This window comes from Gallinula chloropus, assembly GCF_964237585.1.
Source record: "Gallinula chloropus genome assembly, chromosome: 5".
Taxonomy (NCBI): Eukaryota; Metazoa; Chordata; class Aves; order Gruiformes; family Rallidae; genus Gallinula; species Gallinula chloropus.
In genome coordinates, this window is record NC_140090.1 from 7,655,686 (window position 1) to 7,671,074 (window position 15,389).

General features: G+C 37.7%; 1 protein-coding gene across 1 annotated transcript in view; it reads right to left on the reverse strand.

The window, feature by feature from the left end:
* MGAT5 (alpha-1,6-mannosylglycoprotein 6-beta-N-acetylglucosaminyltransferase) overlaps positions 1-15,389 on the reverse strand; it is a gene marked incomplete at both ends in the record, with an annotated part of 71,342 nt that overhangs the window by 31,765 nt on the left and 24,188 nt on the right. The window contains 5 exons of the mRNA XM_084265358.1: positions 1,050-1,183; positions 8,358-8,492; positions 9,378-9,547; positions 11,196-11,357; positions 12,416-12,487. Of these exons, the coding sequence (XP_084121484.1) occupies positions 1,050-1,183; positions 8,358-8,492; positions 9,378-9,547; positions 11,196-11,357; positions 12,416-12,487 (673 nt within the window). The remainder of the gene's footprint in view (positions 1-1,049; positions 1,184-8,357; positions 8,493-9,377; positions 9,548-11,195; positions 11,358-12,415; positions 12,488-15,389) is intronic.

The following is a 15,389-nucleotide window of genomic DNA, read 5'->3' on the forward strand; positions in this document are numbered from 1 at the left end:
AACATCCACAGCAGTGCTGGAATCTACTACTTGTTTTTCAATATCTTTGTGCACTCCTGGCAAATAAATGTGCATTGGGTCCCCTCACATGCTCACAACATGAAACTAAGCTAAGTGAAAATTTTAAGAAATCCACAAAGAAGTAGAGGCAAAAACCCTAATTTTGAGGAGTGTTAATTTATTAATCTTGAAACATCAAAGGAATTGTGCATCTCAGTAGTTGTGGGAGAAAAAAAAAACAAAGCAGAGAGACACCACCACAGTCACAAACTTCAGTTTGATTCCACAGCAGGATTTCAGAAGGCAAAACTAAAAAAAGCTTGAAGGAAAAGCCAGTCACTGCTTTCCAGAGGTGCCCTCAGAATAAAGTTCCCTACCATTATTCATATCAAGTTGATACTGTTCTTTTCCGATTGCTGGATGAAAGCATGATAGGGCAAAGCCTACAGAGACTTATTGACACAATTCTGCCCATTCAGCAGCTGCATTCCATAAAACCATCAACTTCTCTGTTGTCGAATAGTTTCGATTGGAAAAGGCCTTTGAGCTCATCAAGTCCAACCATAAACCCAGCCCTGCCTCGCCCACCAATAAACCATGTCCTGAAAGCACCACAACCACACATCTTTTAAACACCTTCAGGGGTGGTGATTCACCCACTTCCCTGGACAGCCTGTTCCAATGCCTGACAATCCTTTTGATGAAGAAATTTTCCCTTATATGTCCCTGGCTCAACTTGGGGTTATGTCCTCTTGTCCTATCACTTGTTACTTGGGAGAAGAGACCGACATCCATCTGGCTATGACATCCTTTCAAGCAGTTGCAGCAACTAATAAGGTCTCCCCTCAGCCTCTGACTCTCCAGGTTGAGCACCCTCAGTTCTCTCAGCTGCTCATCATGAGAGCTGTGCTCAAGACCCCTCACCATCTTCACTTGTAGTCTTTGAACATGCTCCAGCACCTCAATACAAAACTTCTACAACTCCAAAGCAAATTATCTAAGCAAAACTCGACAAGCTCCAACTTATTTGGAATCAGGAGTATACTTACGGAACATTGTATAAAACTGCTGTGGATTAAGGTTCCACTTTCCCCACGGTGTCTTGTGGCCTTTAGACTGGGCATAATGGGCATGGTTAAATTCTGGTTCAGTTCCAAAGGAATCCAGAACTCTTAGCATACACCTAAAAAGGAATTAAAATTTATGTAGGCACACAGGTATATGTATATATAAGCAGGTGTGTGTATATACCTAGGAATGCTAATTAGGATGTGTTTTGCTTTTGTTTGCAACTGTGGGTGATTTATAAACAGAAGGCACATTTTAATTACAATTTTTTTCTGTTTGTATTACATTCACAAACACATTACAATCAACAATTTCAAGGATATATCAGACATACAAAACCAACCCTAGAGCTTATTTAGGGTGTCTTTGTTCTTTAACATCCAAGCAAAGCTTGCGGGAATTGTACTGTGGTCACCTACATTCCTGGGGCTCTGAAGTAGAATTTAGACATAAGAACAGAGAATTCTTCATTTGGTTTCTAATGTTCTCACCCATTACTATAAAACCAATGCAACATGTCAAGAAGATCAGAGCAGAATTGTACTTTGTCTTTAGACAATTGTATTTAGTCTCCAGGTTCTGACTTTCAGGTTAATTAGATTTACTGGAGAAGCACTGAAGAGAGTTTAATTTACTGAATGTGCGTAGTCAGACAGGTCATTTAGTTGTTTTATCATTAAACACTTTGTCAGAGACTTTTGAAGAAATACTATAACTGCAACAGCCATTCTACAACTGAGAGGAACCTTGGCATCAGATTAGAAAGGGTCTGGGATGAAAGATTCACCCTCAGTCCTTTAAAGTCCTAATAATTCCTTGAAAAAAATTACTTCATTTACAAGCAGATCCCTTTAAAAAAGAGCCCACAATACATGAAAGGCAGAAATCTCAGTATGATGATGAGGGCAGACATTGACAGTTGGACTTAGTGATCTCAGGTCTTTTCCAACCTTAAAGGCTCTATGATTCTATTCCAGCATACAGATTCCAGAATTCACATTTCCAAAATGCAGCCCACCAAACCAGTGACCACTGACTCCACTGCAAATGAACAGGATTGTATAGCACCAGAACTGCTGACCTTACCATTTTTCAGTCCTCCACAAATGAAATTTTTGGAAAAGACTTATATGGGATGTGTTCCTACATGATGTGCCACCATGTTATAAAGTCATGAACTTTCACCACAGTGCATTGTATCACTGGGCTTGTAAATGCCAAGGAAAAAATGCAACTTCACAGGTGACAGAGAAGTGAGGTAGCTGCAAAAATTGCCCTTAAAAATGTCTATATTTCTCACAGTCTTAAACATTTCCCATGCCCCAATTCCCAATACCAACATCAGGATTTGGGATTTAAAATCTGTCAGAATTTAGCCTTCCAAAAGGTGAAGGAACTTCACTCAGTTTTCAGCTTTCAAAGATGAAATAATCCAGTCCCAAAAATACATTTATACATTTCTTATGTGTTGCTCCTTTCTCTAAAGTATCCACTGAATTGTGAAATAGAAAAAAAACCACTTCTAAACTCTCATACGAAATGTCACCTTTGTATTTGAAAGTACAAATAGAGGAAATTTACTTTTTTCCCCTCTCTATCTTCACAGAGATCTTTCAAGCAATAAGAAAGTCAAAATACACAGCACGTTATGATTCACCAAACCACAAAGCTGACAGATCAGTTTCTGTGCAGTGCTTTATGTCAACTGTTCTCAATGAAAATATTTTACAACAGTGGCAATTATCTCTGCATCACACAAAATACTCCAGCAGGACCAAAACAACTTCTGCACTGATGAATCATTCAGTAATAAAAGCCCTTTTATTTCTTGGCAGGCCTTAAAACAAATTTCTTATCAAATATACAGCTTTTGGCCAGGTACTTGAGTGCGGGGGAATAAAAACTTGGTGAAAGCTACTGAAAAACTGCAACATCACTGGAATTTGTCAAATTATATAAGTAAGGAGCACTATATCACATGTGATCATCTCAATGCTTTGTTTCCTCTCTTTTTTCATGCACTGAGATGCATTAACTGTTCAGTGTCTCTATGCCAAATACACACAGGGTCTCTGAGGCAGGACAGGATGTGGGATGCAATGGAAACTAAGCTGAGCCAGGAAGCAGGGGAAACAGACCAAAAAATCATATGATTTTGGGCATAAAGTTGGCAAAGAGAGAAAGTGCAATTATGTGCAGAAATGGTATGAGAGATCAAAGGTTAAAGTGGTGAACTTAATCACTGAATTGCAGCAGGAAAGGACTGTGTGGTGGTTCAGCCCCAACTGGAGGCCAAACACCTACCAAAGCCTCTCTATTACTCCCCTTTTCAGCTGGACAGGGGAAAAAATATATATATTGAGAGGCTCAGGAGTGGAGATAAGGACAGGGAGAGATCACTCCACTCTCAGTGTGATGGGCAAAACAGACTCAACACCGAATAAAGGAAAGAAAGCTAACTTATAACACTGCACACCCAGTGAAACCGGAGTCGGATAATAAGAAGTGACACCAGATCTTAAAGCACCTCTCCCCACACCTCCTCTCTTAGCAGACTTCACTTTAGCCATGATTTCGCTCCCTTCTTCCCCCCACATCACAGTGTGGGGAGGGGCAGGGAATGGGGGTTTCAGTCAGTTCCTCACAAGTTGTTTCCCTTCTTAGCTGGGGGGGGGGGCATTCTGCACACCCTTCCCCTGCTGCACTGTGGGGTCCCACCCAAGAGACATTCCTCCACAAACATCTCGTGAGTACTTTTTGGCAGGGTGTCATCTCCTCACCATGTGCCTCAGCACAGCCCCCTTCCATGGGCTGCTGACCTGAATTCGCGCCCAGACTGCTACAGCCTGGTCCCCCACAGAGTCAGAAGTCCCCCAGCACACCTGCTGTGACATGGGTTGGTCTCTTCACAGGCTGTAGATGGAATCTCTGCTGCCTGTCATTATCAGGGGGATAATGTCTGCAGGGGGACAGCTTGCTTCACCATAGTCTTCTCCACAGGCTGCAGGCAAGTCTCTCTCTCTGGCACCTGGAGCACCTCATCCCCCCACCCCTCCTTCTTCCCTGGCCTTGGTGTCTGCACAGTTTCTTACATCTTCTCACTCCCTTCTCTGGTGGCAAAATGCAGCTGCTTACATTTTTTTCCCTCCTAAACGTGACTCCCAGAGGTGCTGTGACCATCACTGATGGGCTCAGCCTTGGTCAGCAATGACTCTCGCCTTGAATTGTCTGATGTTTACTCTCTGGGCCCTGCAGAGAGCTTCTGGCTGCTTCTTGCAGAAGCCACCCCTGCAGCCCCCCCTTCTCTACCAGGACCCAGCTACACAGAACTGCAACAGACTGGTAAAGATTGAAAATTTAGAAGTGAACATAATTAATGTTTTAACCTTTTTGGGAACGCCTTGGTTGTCTGCCCAAGTACCATATTCCCCATTTGTTTCGCTTAGTGGTTTAAAACTCTTTCAATTGAACTATTTTAAAGTCAAAAGGGGAAATCTGCATACAACATTTTAGCATTTCTAATGTGCAATAACTCATATCGAAAATGGCAAAACAGTTTGGGTTTTTTTTTAATCAGGGATATATTTTAAAGAAGGAGGTTAATTTAGTGTGATTTTAACTGTAGGTTTTTCACTTCGGTCTCACTTGCTTATAGAAACATCCATATTAACGTCTTCTTTTTTGGGCTTAGAAAAATATAACTCAGGATTATCACCATTTTTGAAGTGAGCTGTTTTCCATAAATATTGGACGTAAGCACAATTTTAGCTGGGCTGATCTAGTAAAAAAATTTATACACATTTATTCATATCCTTCTTCCACCTGAGGTTATAATATGCTTACATATGCTTCACCTTTGTTTAAACAAGCAATGCTGTCCAGCAGCACCCATTGCTGTCAGCAGCTAGTGCTCACGTCAGCACAAACTGCTAAATAAAGTGTGCGTATATGCCAGTGGCTGCAGACATCTTCCTGGGAGCAAGCTGGTCAAAACCCAACCAGTTCTGGTTTGGAAACTCTGTGGGTGCACTGAACTCAGAGACAGCAACCTGCAAGCACAGGCACACGGACTCCAGGCTGTTTCGGCTTATGTCTAGCCAGCTCAGCTCAGACCTGCCTATAGAAATCCTTTCAAACACACACATCAACTTTCAGGCCACCCAGTCCTTGCATTTAAAATGTAAAAACTTAGTCAGAAAATAACCCTTCTAGAACAGATGTATTCTGGAGAACGTGTAAGAAGCAGGAAAGTTGCTCATTTTTCAGGGTAGCTGTCATGATAATTTATTTCAAGAATAAAGCCAGTTGGATTCTTGGCATATGGGAATGAGTCATTGCTAGAGAGACTGTGGAAAAATGAAAAAATACCAGATTCTTATGTGCTGTATGGAGGATGCGGGTGCTAAGAAAGGCAATGAGTTCCACTCCTTAAACTATATTAAGCTACTAATTTTTATGTTGCTTCATTGCACATAAATTGCATTCAGATATCCAGACTTCAGAACTGAAAAACACGGCATGCCCAGGCGTTCTTCTGCTTGAAAATAAGGTGCACTCAAAAATGAGATCTCTTTTGCTATATTCACACTATCTACAGCACCAATTATAGCACAGATAAAGCACGTACTACCAAGAGTCATTGGTGCCACAGATCTCAGATGTACAGAACACTATTTCAGATGTTCAGAAATGCTCAGAGCAGCAGGGTCATTCTTTTGAGCTAGCAGCTCTAGAAACCTGATTTGCAATTACCAAACATTTCCTCAGGGCTCAAGTTGACTCACAAAGATGATAAACAGCACTTTTAGCAAGAGACTGTTCTCAAAGCATAGGTGTGTTCTACCACTCTGTTCCAATCTGAAGTCAATAAACAAGTTGTAATTTATTTGTATTTGAGACTGGTCTGCATGAACCAGACTGAGCTGACCAGCACATCTGCTGAAAAATACATGGAGTAAAGCAGAACACTGCTTTCAAGACAAAGAATTATTCCTACTGCTGTTAAATACAACTGAGAAAGTGAAGTTTGTAAAGAACAAGGGCTATAAGGCAGCTTTATTTGTGACTACATTTCTTTTGCTAGAATGAATTAAACGAAGATATATATTAGAAAATCTCATTTAAGAAATACTGAGACCAAAACTACAAATATTTCTCCAATTGTATGTGATGTGGACCTACCTGTGTTTTGTGATCTTGCTCTGGCAGGTAGGTTGGACAAGATGATCTTTCAAGGTCCCTCCCAACCCCTACTATTCTGATTCTGTGAATTACACTCTTACACTGGACTTACTAGGTTTAACCTAAAAATATTTTGATGACACAATTTACAAGGTAACTCATGATGGCTAGAGAAAAATAATGATTGTAAGAACATCATTAAATAGGAGGTATCTTGCACAAAGCTATGAATTAATTCTGCTGATCTAATAAATTCTGGTAGTCTCTGCTAGACTCTGGACCTCATTTCGTACGTGGAATTTGAGGAACAGTATCAAGCAATTAGAGAGATTCCCAACAAAAGTAAGAAGTTTCATGAAAGCTCTACAAGACCTGAAGTATAAGAAAGCATTCAAAACCATGAATTAATTTTCAAGAAAAGCAAATGAAGGAAAAATCAGCACATATGATGTTCTAGAGGCTGGCAGAGAGGATAAGGAAGTAATTCCCCATAACCCTAGTAGAGTAAGAGTAACAGTTTCAAGAAATTAAGCCAATAAAAACACTTTAAAGAAAAATTTATTACTATAAAACAATAGCTAGGGTTATCTCTTGGGACTCTTCAAGTAAAAGGTAGACAAAAATACTCCAAGAATGACATATACATTCAGTCTACTTTTCGGAAGGGCATGGACTAGATATGCTGTAGAAGAGAGGCTTCGAGTAAGATTTTCTTCTTCAAAAGCCTATCAAAACTCCTATACTCCCCTAAGGTATTCATTTAGAGTTAAATTTAATTCTACTCTACTAAAGCAGAGAAAGTCAGTCATTACTACAAATTAGGAATCAATGAAAAACAGATTGACAATTTAAGATTTAACGATTCATGAAATAAGCAGGAAAAATTGAAGAGCTAATCTAATAATCTCAAAGTCACGGTGTATTTCTGTATCTCCGTTACAGAATATATCAAATAGGAAATGGAAAATGAAAGGGAAAAAACATTTTGAATTTGTATGTATAGTTTTATATCCTGATCACAATACTGCATGTGATTGCCTAGTGAAAATTATATCTGGCAGACAGACAACCAACTGTAGCTCAGTGGAAAATGGGATTATCTTTATTAGCAGGCTCCTAAAAACCAGAATATCCATTAACTCCTCTGCTTCAAAAAAGAGATTAAGACTAATCTAATCTGCAACACTGATCACAGTAGTCTCATTTAAAATTACACTGCAAAGGCCCAATGCTCTAGAAAATCTTGAAGTAGAGAGAAACAATTCTCCTGCCAGCAGCAAACACCTTTCAGTACCTTCCTTCAAGTAGGATTTACTGAACTTTATGGATCATGAAACACAGCTAATTTGGTAAGGTAAAGAAAAATCAGAGCCAGTGACTTAGATTTGGATTGATTTCATGCTGATACGTATTTTAGATCAGCAAGACTCACTTGTGTTGTACAAGTTACTGGCAAGAAGAAACGCAGTAAAGCTGTACCAAGTAATTTCTTGTGACTGCCATCTCCATTTCTAATGCAAAGATGCTTACAGAGTACAAAAGCAACAACAAATGCAGTTACCAGCAAGTTTACTCTTTAGAGCTACTCCTGAAGACAACTCTCTGCCTAGCATCTTAAGGGATGGAACAGAAAATATTGCACTGTGGTTATTGGGGAATGCAATTAGAATGGATAAATCTCCACAATGACAAGCAAAACATGCCTTTTGTATTCCAAAGGCTTTTCTTTTCTTTGCTCTGAACAACATAATATAATAATCTCTCAGTTTATCTACTGATTTACGGAACAAAAAGGAGGGAGGTGTAAAGAAGGGAGGGAAAGAAAGGCCAAGATGTTGAGTCAGCAAGATTATACAATTCTTGAAGATTAAAAAATATTTTAATCCAAGAATCCCAATTTGTTAGGTAGGGAAGGGAATAAAGTTGGTATGCAACACACAGGTAATTGCCCCTTTATTACTAAGAGTTAGAGATAACAAAGTGCCACATTTTTACTTTTAAATAAAATCAAATTCACAGATATATGCTCACCTCAGTGTTTTGACATAGCACTCAACAAAACCTCTTTAACAAAGCACTTAAGAGGTCAAATAAGTGTTAATACTTACTGGTAATGTACCCATGATGGACCAAGGGTTTTCTTGAACTGAGTGAGTCCCACAATGTCAATGTAAATGAGTTCTACAACTTTGTCCCCCTGGGTAGGGCAGCCAGATCTGTTACCAACAACCTTCTTCATAATCCTAAACAAAGAAGGGAGGAATGTGGAAAAGTATTACTTTCTAAATGCCTTAAATAGATGCTGCAATACTATTTATACCAATAATTTCCCTTTCAAAAAACCTCCTATCTTTTTCAAAGCAGGAAACACGTAAGAACATTGAAATGCTAAAGATACTTGGCATTTAGCAAAAATCTGTTTAAACATCAGTAAAACGCTGATTTTTACTAAAAAACTCATATAGTTTAAGAGAGTAATACAGTATGAATGCTTAAAATAGTGTGCTTTGAAATTATCTGAAATAAGTTCTGACTTCTATTGATGGCTTTACAGCATAAGTGCTTCCCATAAAATTGTGTCATGTTTGTTATAGAAAAATGGAAGCTACCGAAAAGGTATATGTGCTCAAGCTTAAAACAGACAGCTGTTGCCTAATGCTGAGCTAGTATGCAAAGCAAGACAAAGAGGAGGCACCAACTTGAACTAACATAAGCAATTATGTACATCAAAAGTAACATGTTTAAAGGATTTAAAGCTTTATATTAAAATAATCAGAGACTGTGTAAAGAATAGCAGAAGCTGAAGGAGCTGACGCAGAACTAGGCTAGTCTGTAACATTTCCCATTACAGCTGGTTGAAGCACCTGGAATGTTCAAGTATAAGCTGCTTAGTTTGAATATTACAACGTTCATTTATGAAGTCTCAGGAGCCTGAAGCTACAATGAAAACACATTATCTTTTTCACAGCACATATACTTAGCTCATGAAAATAATCTTATTGTCTGTTTAGTGAATTATCACTTTCATTTTAAGCTTCAAGAAATTATATAGTGTTAATAAAAGCATCAAGAGTTTACAATTCATTTTTTTTGCATTCCAGTTTCAAAAGTGAAAGTAATCTCCTTACTCCTTGAGCTCTGCCAGTGAAGCTGAAATCCTGATGTCATGGCCCAGTAAGTAGAGAGATGTAATTAAATCACTCCACTGGACTAATTCACCAAGTGGGCCACCGCTAAACGCATTTTCTGCAATCTTGAATCCAGATTCTTTTGTCAAAAGTCCCAGATGAACAAGAATCTGGAAAGTAAAGTCATATGTTAAAGATATTAGACATTAAGCATGCAATCATTATACCTCCCAGCATTTTTTTCCTTCTATTAAATTCCAACTATGACCAAAAAAATCCAATACTCCCACCCCAATAATTTAATTATGCAATTGGTCTCTAAAACAGTATTTAAAGAATGTTACCATGTTGTTTTGCACTATTATCTGCCACCAGATTAGTAATTAAACAGACCCCCAAAACTGGTGTTATTCACCAAATAATCACAGAACATTAGGAGTTGGAAGGGACCTCAAAAGATCATCTAGTCCAATCCCCCTGCCAGAGCAGGATCATGTAGACTAAATCTGTAATTCTACACAGAAAATTATGGGTCTCATTAGCTTCTTTTGCGAAGAAGCCACTAAGAACTTGGGAAGACCACATAAGCATAACAGGATGCTTTCTGAACATCTCTCTATTGCCACAGGAGGAGAGTCTTCTCTGTAGTTCCTTGAAATCTGTGCTTGCCTTTCCAACGAACCACAGAACTCGAGTTCCAAACACTTCATTACATACCTGGGCTGAGCGTGGGTACATAACAGTGCCAAGCATAAAAATTCCCAAGCATCAAAAACCTTTTCCCTCACTCTTAAGAACAGTGGCAACATTCAACAAAGCATTACACTCAAATCTCCTGCAGCTCCCAGAACTGAAGTTGACGTATTAAGATGAAATCACCATACGTTTTACAGAGCACCCTCAAAGGACTTTTAAAAAACAAAGAATAAGCACTAGAGCATCCCATCAAAGCTGCCTGTGCAGGACAGCAACACTTCTGTTTATTCTTGACTTTATGTATTCTCTGATGTTGTAGTATTTCATTGATAAAACAGGCCAGAGGGCTCCTTGATATAGGGTGAGACTGCTCAAAGACTGTAGTATGTCACAAACATTAGAGCTCCAATATGGAGTCTAGACCTCATGTGAGGGCTGAGAATCTCAAGCAAGAAACTGAGATACAGCTAGCCAGGCTTAAAAGAGGATAGAAAAATGGCTGTGCATAGTCTGTTGTTGCTCAGGACTGGCTCCAGTAAGAACAAGGCAGTAAGGGAAACCCATTGTTGTGTTTACAACTTTTGACTTTATCTTAACTAGTTGAGCTAATTAAAAAAGTAAACTAAATAAAATAAAAGGGAACCTTTCACTTCAAGAGTCTCATGGTTTTTAAAGTGAACTCATTAACAGGAGGTCTTAACTGATCTGATCCAAAGTTGTTATCTTTAAGTCTACTCACATGCAAACCAGGAATGCACCATGTAAAGTCTCAATTTTAGAGAGAGCATGTCCAACTGTTGTTTTCTACAACTACATAAAATACTCCCTTTCATCAGTTTGCAGCAAATTCAGTTATTTCCTATATAAACTACAACATAGACTCTATCCAAAATTAAAGAGGTTAGAAAACTTACTCAAAGATCAACTTGTGGAAGTGATGTAAAAGTACTTGTAAAGCAAATACACATTGTAACAGTAATTTCAAATGGCAAACTACTACTTGAAAAGAGGTACAAAATAAGCCTTTTAGAGATATTTGGTATATCCACTCTGAAGTCACTCCTGGAACAAAAAGCTTAAAAGCTTCTGTAAGTGGCAGGAATGAAAAATTTATTCACCTACCTTTTTTCGCTTTCTTTTCTCCAAATCTTGTTTTTCTGCCAGTGATTTAATTGCTTCAATCCAGGTATCAGCCATTCGTCTGATTCGCAACATCATCCACCTGAACTCTTCATGTCTTGACATCATTTTGTAGAGATTATCAAAGTTGATACGAATTTCAGCCTTCAATTAAAGCATTAAAAAACAAACCCCAAAACATTATTCTTCAAATAGTGTATTGTGCAGAAGTGAAAAAAATTGTCAAATGTGAACTCCCTTCTTTACATTTCTTATTAAAAAATATAGTCAGGTTGGTTTTACTTAAAATATTACATATATCTTCAAACAGACATTTCTAAGCCACATAAATTCCTATTATTTTTAATTAGTCGCATTTGGAAGACCCCAGAATATGTTTGCAATGTTTCACAATGTATTTATTTCTGTAATGCAAGATTTGCTTTTGTTCCCGTGCTTCAAAATGAGGTTGAAGTATTTCTGAAACACGGTATAAAATCAAAACACTATGCTGAAGATTCACGTAGTTCATGAATTTTCCAAATACAAGGAAGTCTCCCATTATATCATGAAGGAAGAAAGATTACTAGAGTATAATTTTTAAAGGAAATATTAAAGGTAGACTGATCTAAGAACAATTGGTTTTACAAAATGAGACAGCCTATATCTCAATTATGTAAGCAATGTTCATATACGGCCAAGAAAATATCCTAAAATACCTAAGTGCTACATAATTAGGCTATAATAGTTTAGAAACAACTCTGTATAATGTAGAGTTTTAAAATGGAAAAAATAGGAGTAATCAAAATGTTGCTACAAAACTGAAATATATATATAAGCCTCTTCCATTAAGGCATTTTATATATAAGACCAAGACTTATGGGACAATAAAAATGTACAGTTTCAAATAGGGTCACTTAACGTTAGTGAATGGTCTCCAGATTTGAAATTTTTCTCAGTATCTACATAAAACATCTCAAAAATTTAAACAAAGAAATGTTTTTAAAGGAAATCTACCATCAAAACTGCAGCACAATGCAATGACTGGAGAAAATACATGATGAGCTACATATAGACAATCAAGGATGTTTCCCTTCAATTTTGAAGAACTGAGGAATAAAAATGGTAAATTCTAGTCTCCTTAGCACTTATGTGGCACAGAATTCCTGAATCTTTTGTAAAAATGACAATTACTGAATAATTAATTCTAATGCTTTCCTTACCACTGTTTTTTGATCAGCTTCTTCATTAGGATTTTTTGCTCTCCAAGGTAAACGAGGACACCAATTTTCAACCTATAAAACAACCACATGAAAACAAATCATTCTATTCTACTTTTAGCTGCTCTACCAAAGCCTCTCACCAGCTTTAGATCACACCTTTTTATGCCTTAAATAAAGCATGGGCTGATTAGTAAGTCACTGCAAGGTAAAACTGCTTTTTGTAATTCAATACTATTTTAACCTTGCAAATTCGCAACCAAAAGTCACATTTAGATATTCATTCATGATAATGAATACAGATGATGAAACCCTTTCAAGATAGAGGTCAGCTGTTAAATGCTCTAAATACAGTTTGTCTGAGCAGCTCCTAAATGTTTTCAAAAGCACTAAGTTTTTATGCTTCTAAACCTTAAAAAAAAAAAAAACATATTTTGGAACATTTCCCATCTTTACAAAATGTCAAAGACTGATAACCCCCCAGGATCAAAGCTCTACCTTGTAGCAATCTAGACAAAAAGTTGAAAGAAGAATAAAGTCATCCTATTTAGAGGGCATAGGTGACAAAATTATAACTTAAGTGGCAATATCCACATCTACTAATAGCTGTAATTCTTAGAGAAATGCAATCAGTGCAAATGCAATGCTTCTATTATTGTCTATCAGAAAGAAATGCTACAGCTAGTAGTTAAGGAAGAAACAGCAAATGGATGCAAGCCACTGGAAGCTCCTGTGCTCTCCCTGGGGACCTTGCTTGTCTTGTAGAATCTGTATTGTTCTTGTTCTTCAAGAAATTAGACCATTCACTTTGGGGAAGAAGGAATCTGACTGTTGGAGGCAAATCCACAGAAACATAACTGTACTGTGGAAAGGGAGAAAGGCAAAAATTCATAGGCCAGTTAAGATACCCCATCACTACCCATTAAGTTCATAACTCTCAAAATCAGAGCTGCTTTTACGGGTCCTCTGGTCATAGACCTTTCAAAACACAATTTTAGCTTAATCATGCTGCAGTAAGCCTGAAGTATTAGAGATTAAAAGCTTAAGATCATAACAAATGATTGTCTAGAAGACCAATCCCACGAAAATAAATTAACAGACATCATAACCCTATTAAAGGGAAGAAATGCATCAAGCTTAGGTTCCTCAGACAAATTATATAGAAGCATTAATTTGAATGCTATGACTTAATCTACTCAACATAACTAATGCAACTTTTGAATGCGGCGACTCAATCAACTTCATTTCAAAACATCTGATTCTTCAGTGGTCTCCAGCTCTGGAAACATTCTAGAAATTGCAGGAATTAGCAACCCTAACATTAACTAGTGGATGTTGTTGAATCACAGCAGAAGAGAGTTACAAGCTCCATAGTAAAAATCACTCACAGTCCCCCTCTTTTTTTTTTAATAGTACAAATATTTTGGATTATTCCGAGCGTTAAAAAATATCTATATTAAGATATCACATTTCAAGGACTACTGTACGTGCCTCTTTTCTGCCTTCATGTATTTCACATTGCACCATCAGGCATCCTAAAGGAATTGAATAGCTTTCAGAGCTGCCAAGGACAGTTAGCAGCCTGCTTCACTGACTGAAAAACAAATATAGGTTTTTGTGGTGCTTTTAGAAATATTCCCTCTAGTCTGAATTAAATTACATTAATTCTAATCACAAATAAACAGTTAGGAAGTAGACACAAAGTAATATCAGTGTATGCAGAAGGTCTAGCACTCATTCTGCCTTATTGATATTCTCAGTCAATCCCTCTTTTCATTGGAAAGACCAATTCAACTCTCTGGATGATGTTTAAACACATTATCTTAAAAATATGCCAGTTGTTTTGTTATACTCAGGACTGATAAATGCACTAGGAAGAATGAATAGGCATCGTCCTATGGAAAAAGGAAATAATTCTGCTCATTTTTATGAGCTAGTGGCTCACAAAGCAAGAGTTGTTTGATGGGGACATAATAGTTAACAAGAGCACCAAGACAACAAAGATGAAGGAAAGTAATCTGGCATACCATAGGAAGGGAAAAGAAGGGGGAAAAAAAAAAAGAAGGAAAAAAAAAAGAATTTAACTATTGTCTCAAGAGAAAGTGGAGATGGAAAGGCAAAATACCCTCTGAGAAACCAGCCAAATTGGAATCAATTTAGTAGTGAATTTCAGGCAAAAAAGATCAGAGATATACAGGCCCCTAAGATGGAAACATCATGACAGCAAAAGCAGCCAAAATACTAATACAAATCTATTATCAGAATTTGGGTTATTTCCTCAGATCATTACTGGAATTAATATTTTACAGCTCTAAAAGAAACTGAGAGGAAAATCAGAATACAGTTAGGGTGATGGCAGTGGGCAGAACTATCAAACACTCAGCACTGAAGCTCATGCACCAAAAGCCACTTCTATAGCACAGTAGACATTATGAGGTAGATGCAGAGAAAAAGTGAGAAACTACAGCAGGAAAGCCTACACAAATTGTAACACCAGCACTTAGAGGTGTCTTGTACTCAAGAACTATCACACTTCCAACAAAAGGTTCTGGCTCAGGTTCTGGCTTTCTTGTTTCATGAGAGCTACAGATGATCAACAGTCCACACACACATTTCAGTAAAAGGGAAAGGGGTTTCAACCTCTGCAACTATAGAAGACAGCAAAGACTTCAGAGACAGCTTTTATAGAGCTACTGGAAAAGGAAACAATAGCAGTGACAGGCTTCTCCTGCAGCGTTACAAAGCCTGCTGATTTGATGGTACTTATACAAGATACCTGAGCAAGTTGCTAAGTTTTATTGCTGCTTTCCTCAAAAACTACATTAATTGCATTTCTATATGTATTTCAAGTAAAAAAGCTTCCAGTTAACTGTGATTTTGCATTGAACTATGTAAAATTAAGGTCTATAGCAGTACAAAGCCTCCGCAAAGACTGCTTTAAAGTCAAGAACAGTACTCAGTATTTGTGTCAGAATTA